A 15,932-nucleotide genomic window follows, 5' to 3' on the forward strand; every position below is an offset into this window, starting at 1 on the left:
GGTATAGGTTCTTCTTAGACCGACGAATCCTGCTCGCGATATCGTTTGACTATGTCTTGCAGCGACCACTTAACCGAATATCTTGCCGGATGGTCAGCTCCGCCTCTTCAGAGCAATTCATCTTTGATAGATACATACAATCGACGTCCAAGACCTGTGACGCTAAGTAACGTGACAGCAAACACAGCCTTAGTTGGTCATGCAAATATCGAAGATGACTCCAAGAATTTTGGTCGTATTGGTGAGTAGTGCCATGCTTGCAGGCATTGGATACCGACTTGATGAAACTCTTCAGTTAATAACATGACAGTTGCCATATCGCATGTCGGTTTGTCTTCAGCCGCACTGGGCCCCAGAAACGGACTTGCGCACTCTGGGGTAAGTGTATGATGCGGACCAAGTCATTTCGCTTTTATTGTGCTTACCATGTCCTTTACAGGACTTGGAAAATGCTGGGTCTTCCTCGGCTGAAGCATCGCTGATCACGATTATCTCGAACGCGCTGTGCATCAATGCCGATGCTGATGAGCTGAAGCCTCTTCTTTCAGGCTCCTTGAATGAAACGAAAGATCTCTGGGCTGTAAGTAATAATCACACAACACTAGACGACATATTCCAGTGCTGTGACCGGATAGAGAACGATACCATCTTATAGGACGAAGAAGTCATGTACAGGCGGCCGGGTAAGAAGATACTTGTTTGGTGTGGTGTTCGTTGGCTCATTGTAGACTTCCAGGCTTGGAAGAGCTGCCTGAAGCAGGTAGCACTGTGAGTGTTACATTAATCTGCATTGAGACTATTACTAACTGACATATAAGGAGATTGCGGGTGCCACAGAAAGATCAACAACCTACATCGTTGGTCAAAAAGCTATAGACAACAATGATATGTATTACCTGTGCTCACTGAGAGTAGAGGTCAGCTCCTCTTGCCTGATACACTTCAATTCCTCGTCTGTGGGACACCATCTCGAACTTGTATGCGACCAAAACCCCGCTCTAATTTCCATATCAACACAGTACAAACTGGGTGACTCAGAACTGACAAAGAACCTCTTCAAGCTACTGATACTTGGCCAGACGAGGAGAATGATATGAGTTATCTCTCACGCATAATGTCTGTGCTGCAGCTCAGTGAGGTAAAGTACAACGACTCACTGCCGACACCAGCAGAGTCTTCTGTGGATCTCATGGCTTCTCGGAGCATGGCTTCATTCCTGCTCTTCTACGGTGGGCTCACGTCAGATGACAGTCCACTGTCGAGTATCATGACCTAACTACAACTAAAAGTTCCCATGCTGAGTCCTTGCTTCCCGTCTACGGCAGAGTTCCTAGTTTCGTTAGTGACAAGCCTGGTTCTTGACCTCATTCGAGACTTTCCTCTTCTGCCATACCCGATTAAATGGTCTTCCTCACTTGCTCGGTTCTCGAGCTAACATTGTGCAAATCAGCATATCTTAGAGTCGGAACAGCTTACTACGAACTGCGCGCAGTCCCAGAAGTTCAATGCCTCCATTCAAGCTGCATAGTATATGTCCGGGAGTAATTTTGTGTACGCCAAGGTAAGACGATCATACTGGCTTACTTTTTCTGGTGAATTAACACTCGCAGGCCTTCCACATGATTCTCACCTTCACATTTTTCATCAACTTGTGTCTGCTTATTTACCTCGGGACGCACCTCAAAGCACGCTTTGTTAGTGATCTCTGCCAACCATACATGCTATTTCTTCTCGGATACCAAACCTCACCCTCAAACGTCTTTCAGAGCACGCCACGCAATGTACGCGGACCACCATAGCTTAGTGCAACCTGGAATTGCGATGACTTTAACAGCACTGTCAATTCCTGTATTTTCTCGCCGTTTGAGGTCTTTACTCTCGCTTCTGGTCGCGTTCATCGCCTCTGGTGGTTGGTTTTGGCTACTTCTGTCGTCACGAACGTCGTTAACTTTAACCTTCGCTCAATCAATCATGGATATCCGTACCCACAAAATTCAATCTCCTATACTCAGCAGACTCGATCCATCGTTGAACTATGTCGCATGGACACTAGCCATCGCTACGTTTTTGAACTTGGCGGCCAATATTCTTACAACATTGGCGTCCAGCGTGCCATGGCTGAGTTTCATGCTATGATGGCAGTTACCCGCAGCCCACCTTGTAAAATTGCTACGAATGTCGCATGCGCTTCAGCTCTAAAGATCTCTGGACCTGTGATCATGCAACTAGAGGACTCAGAGCTTCGCATACACTTTCGTGCCGCGGGCAGACCAATTGTATGGCAATCGATCGTCCTTCAAAATAGGTAGTCGAGCGTCAATTACACCGATTGTCCCTCAATGAGATAAGCACTAATAGATGCCTTACTGGTTCAGTGAACTCCTACTCGCAAGAAAATTAAAGTTTGCGGCTGCTGCCTAAATGGTGTAGTGTGGGGGCGGAAACGGGAAGAATAAAATACTGTCTGTATGTGTCTCCTGTTGACAACAATCAGCACATTCAGTCGTGCGACCCCCATTATGAGACCTGAAAAACCATAGGATCTCAAGAGCAGGCCATCGCTCGATGTAATTACATGCTCTTTCTCTACGTCACAAATTGTTCTTTACACCCCACTCGTCGTACACAGCATATCAACGACATGTCGACGGAATATCCCGGAATTGCCCATGTCCATGGCCTGTACGGATCAGGAACCTGGGCGGCTTGGATCCTCGGAATGGCTGCATCTCTGTGATCAATCCATCGGTGTACAGACGCGCATGCTTTTCAGTCATTAATACCGCCAATCCTCTACATCAATTGGGCGGCTGTCGACCAGCTTAAGCAATTCGTATCTACTGAAAAATCACTCGAGCTACTTTCTTCGTCTACGGATGTTACATCTTGGGGACTCTGGTACATGTGGATCGTACAATACAAGCTTTGCGCCTGCGAAAATGAGGCTTTTGCAGTCTACGTCAAGAGGATGCGCGGCTTGGTTTTCTTGGGCTTCCTTCTACCATGCATTACCTCGACGATCACCTTGGTCCATGTCTTTGCGACTGTCCTGAATCCAAGACCAAGTACAGACGACTATGACGCTGCTGAATGGATTTCTAAACACCATGGAGACTCAGCTGGAAAGAGCATCTACAATCTATTTTGGATGTCTCTCTTTTGGATGAATGGAATCGTCCAAGCTCAAGCTGCGTGGGATTTAATTCGTACTCGACAGGCCAAGGCGATAAGTTCGGGATTTGCCTCTCGTCTAACGTCATCGGGGGCAATGATTATTGGATTTGCCTTGATTCTACCGGGTCACCGTCGAGATTGGCGTGCCGTCCTACCGTGGCTCGCAGCGCGACATGACATTGAGAAATTCCAGGTATGTTTCTTGAAGCCATGCTCTTCGCAGAGTCTTCGAGATTCAGATCAAGGATTTTCGTTGTGTTGTGGCCTTTTGCTCTTTGCGTGCGAAGTTGGACCAGACATGGTAGCCATCATCAAAGCTGGGCCGCTGGCTGCTGTCCAATGGCTGAAAAATTGGGCAGACGAAGGTTTACGTGTTTCGGAAAAGAGTGAACCTATCGTGAGTGACGTTGGCCAACCTCAAAGACAAATCATTACACCAGCACCAATAATCACTAAACCAGCAGCAGCAATGATCCGGCCCCATCGCAATATTGTGTAGACTAAATCAATTTGAAATCCTCATTTTCTACCTAATACTTTTCATTTCGAACCAACGGCTTCAGTCCTGGTAGCGAAACGACAATGATAGACAATGTCATCTCGACCATGCTAAGGGGATCTGTACAGAAATGTTAGTATAACGCGGAGATATCGTAGCGTGCGCTTAATCTGCGGAAAGACTTACAAACAAGGTTCTCCTGTCCGGTTCCGACTTTGAGCGTGACAAATCGCACGATACCCGAAATAATTGTAAGGGCACCGAGCGCGAAAGTAAGCGTAACTCCAGTCGACGACCTGAGAACACCTTGCGCTAGCAGGACCAGTGGAATCGTGTACACGACCAGGTAACAGGCCAAATTCAGCGTGAAGTTCAGGATGAAAGGCTCAGGTGCGTAGAACACCGAGCACGCGCCCTCTTCTTGCGACCACTGCACTGAGACAGGTACGCCGCAGAAGAATGTGTCGTCGAAGAGGATGGTCAGGTAGCATGCAACTACGAAAGCAGTCATGGCCCAGAGCATCTTGCGCATCGCGGGTCGGGCCTCGAGGTTGAAATACGCCCAGTAGAAGGCGAGCATGCTGAGTTTCGGGAAGCCCATGCCAACGTCGTAGAAGTAGTTGGAAGCGAAGGAGATCTGGTGAGACGTATGTCAGCTGTTGCTGGAGGATTGTAGAACTGTTTGCGTACCTTTGACAGCTTGACAGACGTTTCATACTCGTCCATGACGCCCATCTGGAACGTGAGCGTATCGCAGATGATCAGAGCAAGCGCATCAATGGCAGAGAGAATAAGTAAATAGTCGGACCAGTCCAGCTTCGAGCGCAGGCGGAAGATGCGCGTGTAAATTCGCGCCGCCACAAACAAGTACGCAAAGATTAGAAGAATCCATTCCGAGATCTGTTCGATTACTATTCGTCAGATCTTGCTTCCTTTGTGGGTTTTGTAGCGGGTTGAAGCCGGATACTCACCATAACATCTTTTCCATCGATGCGGTGCGACATGATTATTACTTTTGGAAGTTGAGTGGAAGCTGTTTCGAAGCTCACAGAGATTGAGAGAGCTAGTGGCTTCCTCACTTCAGCCGGGCGACACGAGGGAATATGTATGCTACATGCCAATAGGTGCACGGCAGGGTAGCAGATTTACAGAGTCCTAGTCCAGTCATCGAAGCGAGAAGGATTGTGGGCGAATGGTAAGGAATGCAATGCCAAGTCGGTCTCTAGTGGCTTTAGCCATGGTTGCACTTAGGATGTAAGGCGTTCATTCGAGCGAAATAGGCGTCCGTGTACTGCCAACAGATCATTATGAGCATCTCATCGTCTCGATTGCATGGCGCAACGAAAATTGTGGGCTGTTCCAGCATGGGGTGCACTGTTCGAAACGTGGCACAAGTCTCCCTGTTGACAATTCGCAACATCGTTTTCTCAATTGCAGGATACAACTCCACGGACGTCGGTCAGCTTCTGGAAGTCGCTCCGTCCCATGGCTCCTTCGTGCATACGCGCGGCAGAATTTTCGCAGTCTGTGTGGTTCACGTCGCGCGCGTATGGGCTGATGGAGATAGTGGCCCGCAAATGGAGCGGCTTGACCATCCGAGCGGGATCGAGCAGATATGCACATTGGCTCATTTCACGATGCGTTATATCCGTGGCGTATGCATAAGTGCTTTAGCCATATGTGTGGTATAGTATATGAAGGTCGATATAAGCAACCGCCCAGCTGGAAGTAGTTGGGACGGGAGCTCGGGAAGGTTTTTAGCGCTGTCCGCTTAGCGTAAAAGGCGGCTTCCAAAGTGTTCTTCCACTGTTCTGATCAGTTCATCACGGCAGCAAAAGGTCAACTCTAACATGCAGCATCATGGTGAATGGATGCTGTACTTCCCAGCAATGTACAGCCGCATGGTCGTAATGTAAGGACATGATGCATCTTCTTGACGAACCACTTTCTCCATCGAGCGCGGCCAAGGTGGTACAGGTGTCCCGCGTCGGTATGCACGGCGAACAGAGATAGGCGTCTACGCCCGCGCTTGTTTGAGCATGAGACTGGTGGCTTCGGACTCAGCCGAATCCACACGGCCGCATCGTCCCGTTTCCCCATTGGAATCGGCATGCCCCAGCTCTTTCACTGTTTGCGACGGAAGGTTGCACCGTGCGCTGTTCGAAATTTTGAGCCATCCGGCAGGGTATCAGACATATTAGTGTGTGTGCCACCACCCATTGCTCATCTTCTGAGCCCTTTTGTAAACCAAGAACACCTTCTATTCTGGAACAATTCCCGGAGGTTCGCGGATAAAGTTCCTTTGGCTATAGACCCGACAGTGAGGATCGTCCCCTGGTCCAGCCACAGTCCTGATACGAGCACTTTACCTAATCTCTACCCGAACCGTTCTCATGATAGTTTCCCGGACCGGGAAGCCCCGTAGTCTGCCGAGTTGGAAAACTCGACGCTAATCCTACGTGTCTCGTAAATGACATCCTTCCTCCCCATGATGTTCAACTCCACTTCGCTTCCTGAATCTTCATCGATTGGTCCCCGGCCGCTCGGCTTGCCTCGTATCATAGGGCGCGTAAATCCATTTGATCCTACTATTGGGGTTCGAAGTCCGTATTTGGAACGCGACGATGAACTTTCGTTCTTGTTGGATGAGAATATGCCGCCGCGCCGTAGCCAGTGTCGCATCGATGGAAGCGATACAACCATGATAGCGACCGCCATTTCGGCCATGGAGAGGACAACTAAACATGGGTCAGAACTGCTACTTTGTGAGAGCCCTAGAAATTGCCACTTACAAACGTTGGTCCAAGCATAGATGATCTCAATCGTCGCAAAACGAACGATGCTCATGGCGATCGTAACGGCGCCAAGTGAAAACGTCGCTACTAGACCCCAGATCTGCCGCCGGTTGAGCTGCAGTTGGTGGAGAAGCGGGAACGGTAGCATGAAAACTGTATCAATGTTAGTATGGACCAGTATTATTTCGTCTTGAATCATCGACGTACTGAAAACATCGGAAGTAATATTCATGGCCCAATCGATCCTGAAGACTTCCTTCGAAGTAAAGGTGCTGCAAGAACCCTCTTCTACTGACCAGTTTGGGGATGGATCTCGGCCACACCAAAACGTGTCCAAAAAGAACGTCGATATCATAGCACCCACAGTGAGGGTTGAGATTGCATAAAGTGCTTTGCGCAGCCATGGCATTGTAACTGGTACGAGTCGAAAGTAAAGCGCCAGAATCGCCAACTTTGGCAAATAGATACCGGTATCGTAGAAAGCATTGCCGGCGAATTGTACCTGATTATATGCGTTTAGCTACAGGTCGCTGCATATGAATTTACAGCTCACCTTCTTCAGTGCGATGAGCTGCGCCGTCGGGGGTTCCGGCGCATCATCCCCAGCCATACCGCCCCATTTGTATGTCATGACATCGGTGACGAAAAGACCTATAGCATTGAGAATGGACGCTATCAAGAAGCTATCGCTTGCAGTTGGTTGCGCTCGTTGTGCCAGTCGTGGTAGCAACCGACCGGATGCTATGAGAATAGCCAAGGATAGTAACACTGCTTCGATGGGCTGCGTAGTTGATCGTCAGTGAGGTCTGGACACATTGTAATCAAAAAAAACTTACAACCACGTGCTCTGGAGATACTGAGGTAGCCATAATCGAAGCTGAGTGTCACTACCAGAGTAAAACGAGTGTACGCAAGAACTCGAGCGAAAGGCTTATTATGACCTCTTACAAGTGTGACCTGCACCACTCCCCCAACACCCAACAGCACGGCATCGTAAATTTCTCCTAATGCATCTGCTTAGGCACATGTTGGCCACGACCACCCAGTGTGGTACCGAAACTCGCTACACCATTTTACCCGCCATGCCATCGGAAGAAATTACTGGTACGCCCCGCAGGACACTATCACGCCACCAGTCAGCGTGCGACGTCGCAACGTACCCGCAAGGTCATGCAGGTACGGTCCGCTTAGCCTGAAGAGACAATCAAAGAAGACTCCTTTGTTGGGTGGTGTATCAGCATGGATGATGAATGCGGCACGGCGCGGCACAGTGCAGGCTGCCATGTTAGGCCAATCGCTAATGTCGTGGCGGATATCCCGCAATGTCTTCGGAAGAAGACCCGAGCTCGAGCTGCTGCACTCATACGTGGTTGAAGTCATTGGTGGCGAGCATATGGGAGTTGGACTTGTTGCCTTTCCCGTGTCCTCACCGACTTAGATCAGTCTAGAACGTTGATGACACAATTGGAGTCTGCATTGTATTGACCATCATTGAGGTTTGCAGTATTTCGAACGCTATGTTGGTGTTCTGGTCGATTTAAGGACACCGAACTCTGCTCTCTTTTAAGAAGGGAATGAACAAAGTGTGTACAGCATTATGTCGATACCCGGGGCTAGTACATGATACTGTCTCATGGAAGATACAGGTAGGCCTAGAATGCTTGATCCCGCCCGTGATTACCGCCACCAGCCTCGCTCTTGAGACCTTGCTTTTTGTCCGCCTCGTGCCGTTGCAGCCCGCAGTGTTTAGGTCAAGCTCTACCCGTTTCTCTCACTGTCATATCTTCGTCACCACGTGGCTGTTTACATTTTACAAATTGTGCATACATGCTACTTCCAAAGCTTTATAAGCTTATATTTAGACATCTCGAGGCAGAAAGAGAGCTAGATAAGAAAAGTTTGTAGCTGGTGAGCTCTCGAATTATAAACCGTCTTATCCTAATTCCACCCCGTCTGCGACTTCTGTTAGTCGCATTATTTTCCAGTCATCGAGCACGACTAAAACCATAATACATCTTAGCGAGCCCCAGCAAACGCGCGAGTATAGCAACATAAATCTTTGTCATTGACGCGAGTGGATCGTCAGGGTGATTAATGATTGTGAGCAGGCAAGCGCGGCTCAATGAAAGAAACGTAAGCATAGCGGCCAAAGCATAATGCAGCATTGTGAGTGACTTTGCGAATTTGGAAATATATCTGAGCTGATGTCTCATGTTCTCCCTCTACAACTATGGCTTTTGACTGCTCAGCGAGTATAATGCGGAGGTCGAGACCTTGATCTCACTGGTATTCATATTCCCCTGTTCAAACTTTTATTCTCTTCGTTTACAAAGTTCTCCATTTCCCAACCGCTTCCTCAAATCCTCGATCTCGTGTTTCCAATCACAAGACTTACGTGTGGAGCTGGTACTTGGGACCATTCACTCTCACTTTCTCTGCTAGCACACGATCATGTTGCTTGATGACATCTCGCTCGCTGCTGAAGCCCTTGGGAGGAACAAATGCGATTGTATTTTGGTTGTTGTTCTTATCGTAGCCCACGACACTGCCTTCTCAGCTATCCCGACTGGGCGTTGTTGCATATGCAGGTTCGAAGTCTGGCATTAGCTTCATGAGGATCTCGAATCGGACATACTGTGGATGAAGCGCCTGTGCGTTGGCTATGACAATCAGTTGGTTGACTAGATTATACCTGCGCGAGACTTACATACTCTTCATGCGCTTTGCGAGAACTCCGATCGGCTCCGGAGTGATCATGTAGCACCACACAAGGAATGCACCGGCAATTGAAATGATGATGAAGCGATCCGGAATGGCCAGAAGGACGGTGGTGACGCGAGGCAGCCAGCTGAGAGCAGCGCTTCCGCCGGGACAGAAGTCGACCAGATAGAGATGCGCGCAGAGCAGCATGAGCGTGCTGAGAGCCATGGCGATGAGCAACCGAGAGGGCGTAATGTCAGGGTTGAGTTTATGAGAGAGAAGCAAACTTCAGGGAAGCTAGTAACAAGAAAGACGCATTCACCGTGAGGGACAGAAAGTTCAAGTTTGCTTCGCGTGATGAAGTGAGAGTGAAAACTATTGATCATCAAGCGCTCACCGTAGGCAAGACAGCATGGAAACGCAAACATTAGCACACCTGAGTTAGATGTGGCCAGATAGCTAGATGTTTGGCTTGTCGATATGTCCTGGCATTTTGCTCTCACGGGAAAGATGTAGTATGGAAGCAAACTCTTTCATGACAGAAACTCCGACACACCTTCTAGTCGCATTTCAGATGTCGCGGTTGCGTCCGCAGAAAGAAGTCATATGCAGATACAGAGCCTCATCGGCGCATGTAGAGAAATGAAGGAGTTTGGCTTCCCCATTCGATGTCGGCGTTTCGTCCAGAGTACGGTTGGAGAGATAGAACTGGAGACAACAAGGCGATGGAATCGAGACGGCCGAGACGGCCGAGACGACTTGCAATTTTACTATGCAGTGTGCCCTTCAAGACTACATCGATGGACATCCAATGGGCCATCGTCGTTATTCCAGATGTACAATGGAATATGGAGGCGGGGCAAGCGATGTACCCCACGCACAAATCGTGCTGCCTTGCGCAATGCGCCTGGGCATAGCAAGGAGTTTGTCGTGATCCAACGTTTCTGGAGGAGACAACCCCATGCGTGGTTGAAAAAAAAAGTTGTTTCTTTGAATTGCCGGCAGAAGTTGGGATGACGCCTTCCTTTCTCAGCCTAATGCGGATGATGCGCGTCACCACATCGCGAAGACAGTCACTCGTCGCCGGAATGTCTCCGCAAGCACCCACCTATATAATGTAGCACCACCACTTTTGCTCCCGACGAGCAGCACACGATACAACAATATCTACTACACTATGGCAACCAACACGGAAATCGCGCCGTCCATCGACGTCAAGAAATTTGAGCTACCTGTTCCCAGATGGCTCGAGTGGGCTGAAAGAAGTGTTCCTGGACCTGCCGCCTGGGCAGCAGGACGCTGTTGATCGGAGGTATAGCAATTCACGCGCATCACGTGTGACTCGGATAGCTGATGCATTCACAGGCCAACGGCGCCGGGAAAAACGACGCTCCTGCGCCTGCTCTCCGGCAAGCGCATGGCCCCCGCGGGGTCCGTCTCCATCGCGGGCGTCGATCCCTTCAAGATGGGCCTCGAGGGCGTGACGTACCTCGGCCTCGAATGGGTGCTCAACCCCATTGTCCGCACCGACATCGACGTGCCTACTCTACTGGCGTCGGTGGGCGGCGACCACTGGACCGACCGTCGCGACAACCTCGTCAAGATTCTCGACATCGACCTGAGCTGGCGCATGCACGCCGTGTCCGATGGCGAGAGGAGGAGGGTGCAACTTGCCATGGGGCTGTTGCGACCATGGACGATATTGCTGCTGGATGAGATCACGGTGGATCTGGACCTGCTGTCAAGAAGCAACTTCTTGAACTTCTTGAAAAGGGAGACAGAGACAAGGCCATGCACGATTGTGTATGCGACACACATCCTGGACAATCTCGCGACGTGGCCGACCCATCTCGTGCACATGAGTTTGGGCAAGGTGAAGAAGTGGGGCAGCGTGGAGAAAATGGACGTCAAGGTTGAGCAGGGCGAGAGGAATTACACGGGTAACAGCCAGCTGGGTGAGCTGGTGCTCAAATGGCTGCAAGAGGATCTAGACGAGAGAGGGCCGAGAAATGGCAATGGTGAGGGCAAGACATACGAGAGCCTCGAGGGCAAGGGCGGGTACGGCGCTGAGAAGAAGGTGGACAGGGACTAAGAGTTGAAGCACAGGCGAAAGATGGTCCGCTTCAACAATGCGGCCACTGGTATTTCAACAGGCGTTGTAGAGGTCACTCAACGATGATACCCCATTTCGTACTTCAACACGGGCGATAGCCGACTCAGCATCCATCCATCATATTTTCGAGTCTCGCTAGACAGTACATCGGTCTCAGTGTTTTCTGGTGCATGCTTGCTATACAGCCAGCCAGCGTGGTTGACTTACACAAAACCTACCATTCACTTCGACACTTTGCTAGCTCACTTTTGACGCGCCTATGCCGAGCACGACAATTTTCTATTGACTCGATCTCCGAGCCAGATCCACCTCAGACCGCTTGACATAGCTTGGTACTTACTTATTTCAGTACTCCTTTTCCTCTGCTCCGTCTTTAATGTGGGCTTGACAAGTGGGAAGCGCTACCCCTATGTTCCTGCTTTCGCATCCCCCCAACCGCTCATGGAGCAACACATGGCCACCCAGGATATCGCTTGGCAAATCGTCGGTAACTATTCTCCTAACCTACAGAATCCGGAATACAAATAATCATGGAGGTCGATACTAGCGCGCGCGAAGAAACTGTTTCCTAAGATCGAAGACCTAGAAGTCAAAATCCAATACTGCTACATCTTCAGTATGCCACAGAGTCGAGTATACGAGCCGTCTCCGACAGATGTTTGGGTTGCATGTCTGGCTGGAAAAACGCAGGATGGACGACATGTGCCGCTCTAGGAAACATGCCATACGAGTGAGAAGGGCTCGGTGATTCGAGGAGCTATGTGCGCGATGCTTGAAGAGCTGAGAAAAGAGGAGAAGATATCATGAGCTGTGCCAATCAGTCTGCCGATGTGGCTCGAGGCCCCACCACACTGGACCATCTATCGCTCAGTCACATCGAATACTGTGTACTGGTTTTGAAGTGGTACTATGTGCGGGTAAAGCCGCCATGCCAACTCCCGAGCCCCCACCCCAGCGTCGAAATAACGTTGATATTACATCCGCGCCGACGGTACGCATGGGTACTCACATTGATAGACAGTGTGCTATCGTCCATTGAATCCATTCCTCAATCTCACCGTCGCCTTCCTTCCCCCAATCGAACCAGTGCAAACATTCACGATGCGTCCTCACCACCTCCTCCTCACTCTCCTAGCGCAGCATGTCTCCGCGCAATACAATTTCACCATTCCGCCCATGCTGCGCTTCCAGTGCTCCCAACTCGTCATCGACCGCATCGACCCTCTCGTAAACCCCGGGCTAATTCCATCGCCCCACCTCCACCAGATAGTCGGCGGCAACAGTTTTAACGCCACGCTATCCCACGACCTGCCCTCCGTCTCAACATGTACATCCTGCACCTTCGCCGAGGATTTCAGCAACTACTGGACGGCGGTCATGTACTTCCGCGCACGCAACGGCACATACAAACGCGTGCCGCAATTCACGAGTGAAGGCCTCGCAGGCAAAGGTGGAATTACAGTTTATTACATCCCCGACGCCGAGAACAAAACCAACGTGACCGCATTCAAGAAGGGTTTCCGTATGTTGGCCGGAGATGCAGGCGCCACCACAACCGGGTCCGCCCGCAAAGTCTGCCACAGATGCATGCCCGAGGGCGCGGACGCCATCACGCTCAATTGCGCGGCGCCAGACTCAGAAGCGTTCCCAACAGGCATGTGCGGGGGAGGAATTCGCAGCGTCATCACGTTCCCGACGTGTTGGGACGGCGTGAATCTGGATAGTCCGGATCATAGGAGTCATATGGCGTATTCGGCGGGCGTGGTGGGGAATGATGTCGGGCCAACGGGGAAGTGTCCGGCGAGTCACCCTGTGGTTGTGCCGCAGGTTATGTATGAGGTTATGTGGGATGTGAGTTTGTCCGTTTGCGAAATGGTGGTGTGCGATGAGACTGATGAGATGCAGACGCGACAGTTTAATGATCCGGCAATTTGGCCCGAGGATGGATCACAGCCGTTGGTTTGGAGTACGGGTGATGTGTAAGCTATATTCCACCCGGATTTGAATCATTGTTGACGGAAGCATTTAGGAACGGCTTCTCACAGCATGGAGACTACGTGTTTGGCTGGAAGGATGATACGCTCCAACGTGCCATGGACAGCCGCTGCACTGGCGATAAGTGCACTGAACTGAAATACCAGGACACGGAAGAGGCAATGAAGTGCAATGTCCCTACAGCTGTGCAGGAAGAAGTTGACGGATGTAAGTGGTCTGTTGTTTCGTCATGTTATCGAGCTGACATATTTAGGGATGACATCGCTGCCTGGAAATCGTATGCCGTTCTAGACTCTGCATTTTGAAAGACATCATCTGGCGGTTGCGACTTGCACGAGATTGCTTCCATGCTAGGATATGATTCGTGCTTGTAGTGTGGTATAGTAGCTCCGATATATAAGATGAATGCTTATCGGGGGTCTTGTACGTTGCCGATCCTCCTCGATAGTAATCATGGAATGTGGACCGCACTCTGCTCCCTAACAGTGAGACATACTCGTGCAACGGCGACGAAGTAGACGATACGTGGTACCATCTTCTCAAATCAGTATCCCAATAGCGCGTACGCCACTGTAACGTGAGAAGATCCCGCTTAACTATTCTCGTCCCTCAGTCCTTGCAGTATGACGAACATTTGGGGCAAGGTCATCCAATCAACACTGTTCACGGCGATGTCGAATTAGGATTGTGGAGTGCCAGCTCCGTATGCGTTTGCCACTAATCTAATATTGATCTGCAACATCTGAGTATCTCGGTCGAGCGAGATGATTGGAAGCCGTTTAGTCGTCTTACCAATCAGAAAGTTGGGTGTGTGAGAGTGCGTCATCTATAACATTGTCTATCTATTAAGAAGATACTAAAGAACATACATTAAAACCACCACAGCTCATCTTCGAGTGAGTCCTTCCAGAGATGCTGACAAGGCGTCGTACCGTTAATGTTATTCCATCCCGTAGTCTGGTATACAATAATCCAGTACGTTCCAACGCACGGTCCTAATATATAGAAGAACTGCACAGTAGTTGAGAGTGATACAAGTGCAGGGTAGAGGCACCTTACCAATAAGAATATCCAACGGAAAATGGTCCATATGAAACTTGAATTCACCCTAGCCCTATCTATCTCCTGGAAATCTGGGGCAACTGGTGCTGGCAGACCCTCCTCAATTGGATTGGAGGCTGGAATGCTCGTTTCCTCGGGTTTTCGATCGATACCATCCGAGCGCGATTTATCGCTCCATCGAACAAGTGCATAGATAGTCAAGTACCAATACGCCATGATCCCATAAAAGGCGAATATGTGCTGAGCCATTCCACGCCTGTTGTTCAAGACAATTTGCAGTTGCGCATAGCCGGCAGCTTGCCAGTCTAGTACGATTCGTGGTTTATTGGAAACATTGTATCCATATATCATAAACCGCGTTCGGTTAGGAAAGCCCTGCTGATCCTTGAAATTTTTGCAACTGCGTAACTGGCATTGCTTTTCTACGAAGGGGAGGAATTCAGGATCAAGTCGCCACGCGGAATGAACGAGCGATACCATCAAGGATCGAAATAATCCGATCAGTCCGGACAGAACGAGGAAAGACATAGCGTAGTCAATTGTTGCCGCCGTGTCGGACAGGATACGTCGTGCGAGAATAAATCCAGCTTGAACATATTGCCCAGATAGCACAACGAGAACGAGAATGCGACCAAACCATTTCAGATCTCGACGTAAAGACGAGTGCTTGATATGTTCCGGATTGACGAGTTGAAGAGGCAGACTAGAGTCTGTGCCTGTGTCCAAATGACAGCAGCAGAGTCTGGCGACTCGATACCGTAGTGTCATATTCTTTTTCCACGTGCCTGGCATAAGGGCGAGGAGATCAGTGAACCCGTACCATATCATACCCAAGAACGACACAACGATTTTCAAGGGGCTAATCATGATTTCCAGCGCGCGATAGATCCCGCGCTGCCACGACAGAGAGTCGGCAGATGCTAGCGACTCTGCATGTCCTTGGATGCAAATTGTCGTAACGGTAGCAGCAAAAAGTTTAACGCACACTGCACTTTGAGTTCTGCGACTAGCTTCGGGGCAGCCAATCTTGTATTCTTGTGTGCCAGGTAGACTGATCGAGTTTGTTTCCAGTGCTCGGAACGTGGAAATGAGGCCAGAGATTGCGCTTCCCAGAGGTATATAGAAGGCCGTCGGGCGTAACTCTCCCTTCAGTTCTGATAGTATTAAACCGGACCAGAAGTATGAGCACTGGAATTATGTCAGCTTGACCCCTCATAGTAGATGATGCTTTCATTGGGCCTGTCATAACTCAGGACCCTTTGTCAACGGTGCATCAATGGAGTAAGGGTTCTAGCCATACCAGAAAATAGGCCTGAAAGAAAACTCCCCATTATTCAAGTGAGTAGACGAGGCCTTTGCTCTGTGTGTTATCAGTTTACAGCCACGCGATCGCTTGACGTATAGCATTGTACATTACTGCTGCTACCAAGATTTCATAGCCGTATCGAACAAGTAAGCGTTGAACGAATCGTGGTATGAGGATCTTGAGAGCTTGCAATATTCCCGGATTAGAGGCTTATAAGTAGGCTGCGCCCCGTCGGTCGAAGCTGCGCCACAGTGGCAACGACGTAGAAGGAATCCCGCGATATATTGG

General features: G+C 49.8%; 8 protein-coding genes across 8 annotated transcripts; 4 read left to right on the forward strand and 4 right to left on the reverse strand.

Moving 5' to 3' along the window:
* Positions 1 to 303: 303 nt before the first annotated feature.
* On the forward strand, positions 304 to 1,276 carry SNOG_16139 (hypothetical protein; the record flags this gene model as incomplete). Its single annotated transcript, XM_001806214.1, has 4 exons — positions 304 to 378; positions 440 to 580; positions 656 to 768; positions 1,039 to 1,276. 4 exons carry the CDS (start codon positions 304 to 306, stop codon positions 1,274 to 1,276), a joined length of 567 nt encoding a protein of 188 aa, XP_001806266.1.
* Positions 1,277 to 2,641: 1,365 nt separating this feature from the next.
* SNOG_16140 (hypothetical protein) lies at positions 2,642 to 3,673 on the forward strand (the record flags this gene model as incomplete). Its single annotated transcript, XM_001806215.1, has 2 exons — positions 2,642 to 2,671; positions 2,774 to 3,673. 2 exons carry the CDS (start codon positions 2,642 to 2,644, stop codon positions 3,671 to 3,673), a joined length of 930 nt encoding a protein of 309 aa, XP_001806267.1.
* Positions 3,674 to 3,704: 31 nt separating this feature from the next.
* Positions 3,705 to 4,677, reverse strand: SNOG_16141 (hypothetical protein; the record flags this gene model as incomplete). The annotated part of the gene is made up of 4 exons (XM_001806216.1): positions 3,705 to 3,793; positions 3,860 to 4,310; positions 4,364 to 4,573; positions 4,645 to 4,677. The coding sequence occupies 4 exons, from the start codon at positions 4,675 to 4,677 to the stop codon at positions 3,705 to 3,707; spliced, it is 783 nt and encodes a 260-aa protein (XP_001806268.1).
* A 1,387-nt stretch (positions 4,678 to 6,064) lies between these two features.
* On the reverse strand, positions 6,065 to 7,337 carry SNOG_16142 (hypothetical protein; the record flags this gene model as incomplete). The annotated part of the gene is made up of 5 exons (XM_001806217.1): positions 6,065 to 6,411; positions 6,466 to 6,621; positions 6,676 to 6,970; positions 7,022 to 7,249; positions 7,305 to 7,337. The coding sequence occupies 5 exons, from the start codon at positions 7,335 to 7,337 to the stop codon at positions 6,065 to 6,067; spliced, it is 1,059 nt and encodes a 352-aa protein (XP_001806269.1).
* A 1,522-nt stretch (positions 7,338 to 8,859) lies between these two features.
* SNOG_16143 (hypothetical protein) lies at positions 8,860 to 9,396 on the reverse strand (the record flags this gene model as incomplete). The annotated part of the gene is made up of 2 exons (XM_001806218.1): positions 8,860 to 9,013; positions 9,176 to 9,396. The coding sequence occupies 2 exons, from the start codon at positions 9,394 to 9,396 to the stop codon at positions 8,860 to 8,862; spliced, it is 375 nt and encodes a 124-aa protein (XP_001806270.1).
* Positions 9,397 to 10,633: 1,237 nt separating this feature from the next.
* On the forward strand, positions 10,634 to 11,260 carry SNOG_16144 (hypothetical protein; the record flags this gene model as incomplete). Its single annotated transcript, XM_001806219.1, has 1 exon — positions 10,634 to 11,260. The coding sequence occupies one exon, from the start codon at positions 10,634 to 10,636 to the stop codon at positions 11,258 to 11,260; it is 627 nt and encodes a 208-aa protein (XP_001806271.1).
* Positions 11,261 to 12,382: 1,122 nt separating this feature from the next.
* Positions 12,383 to 13,264, forward strand: SNOG_16145 (hypothetical protein; the record flags this gene model as incomplete). The annotated part of the gene is made up of 1 exon (XM_001806220.1): positions 12,383 to 13,264. One exon carries the CDS (start codon positions 12,383 to 12,385, stop codon positions 13,262 to 13,264), a length of 882 nt encoding a protein of 293 aa, XP_001806272.1.
* Positions 13,265 to 13,955: 691 nt separating this feature from the next.
* SNOG_16146 (hypothetical protein) lies at positions 13,956 to 15,205 on the reverse strand (the record flags this gene model as incomplete). Its single annotated transcript, XM_001806221.1, has 2 exons — positions 13,956 to 14,102; positions 14,336 to 15,205. 2 exons carry the CDS (start codon positions 15,203 to 15,205, stop codon positions 13,956 to 13,958), a joined length of 1,017 nt encoding a protein of 338 aa, XP_001806273.1.
* Positions 15,206 to 15,932: the final 727 nt, after the last annotated feature.

Source organism: Parastagonospora nodorum (genome assembly GCF_000146915.1).
Source record: "Parastagonospora nodorum SN15 chromosome Unknown scaffold_43, whole genome shotgun sequence".
NCBI classification, from domain to species: Eukaryota; Fungi; Ascomycota; class Dothideomycetes; order Pleosporales; family Phaeosphaeriaceae; genus Parastagonospora; species Parastagonospora nodorum.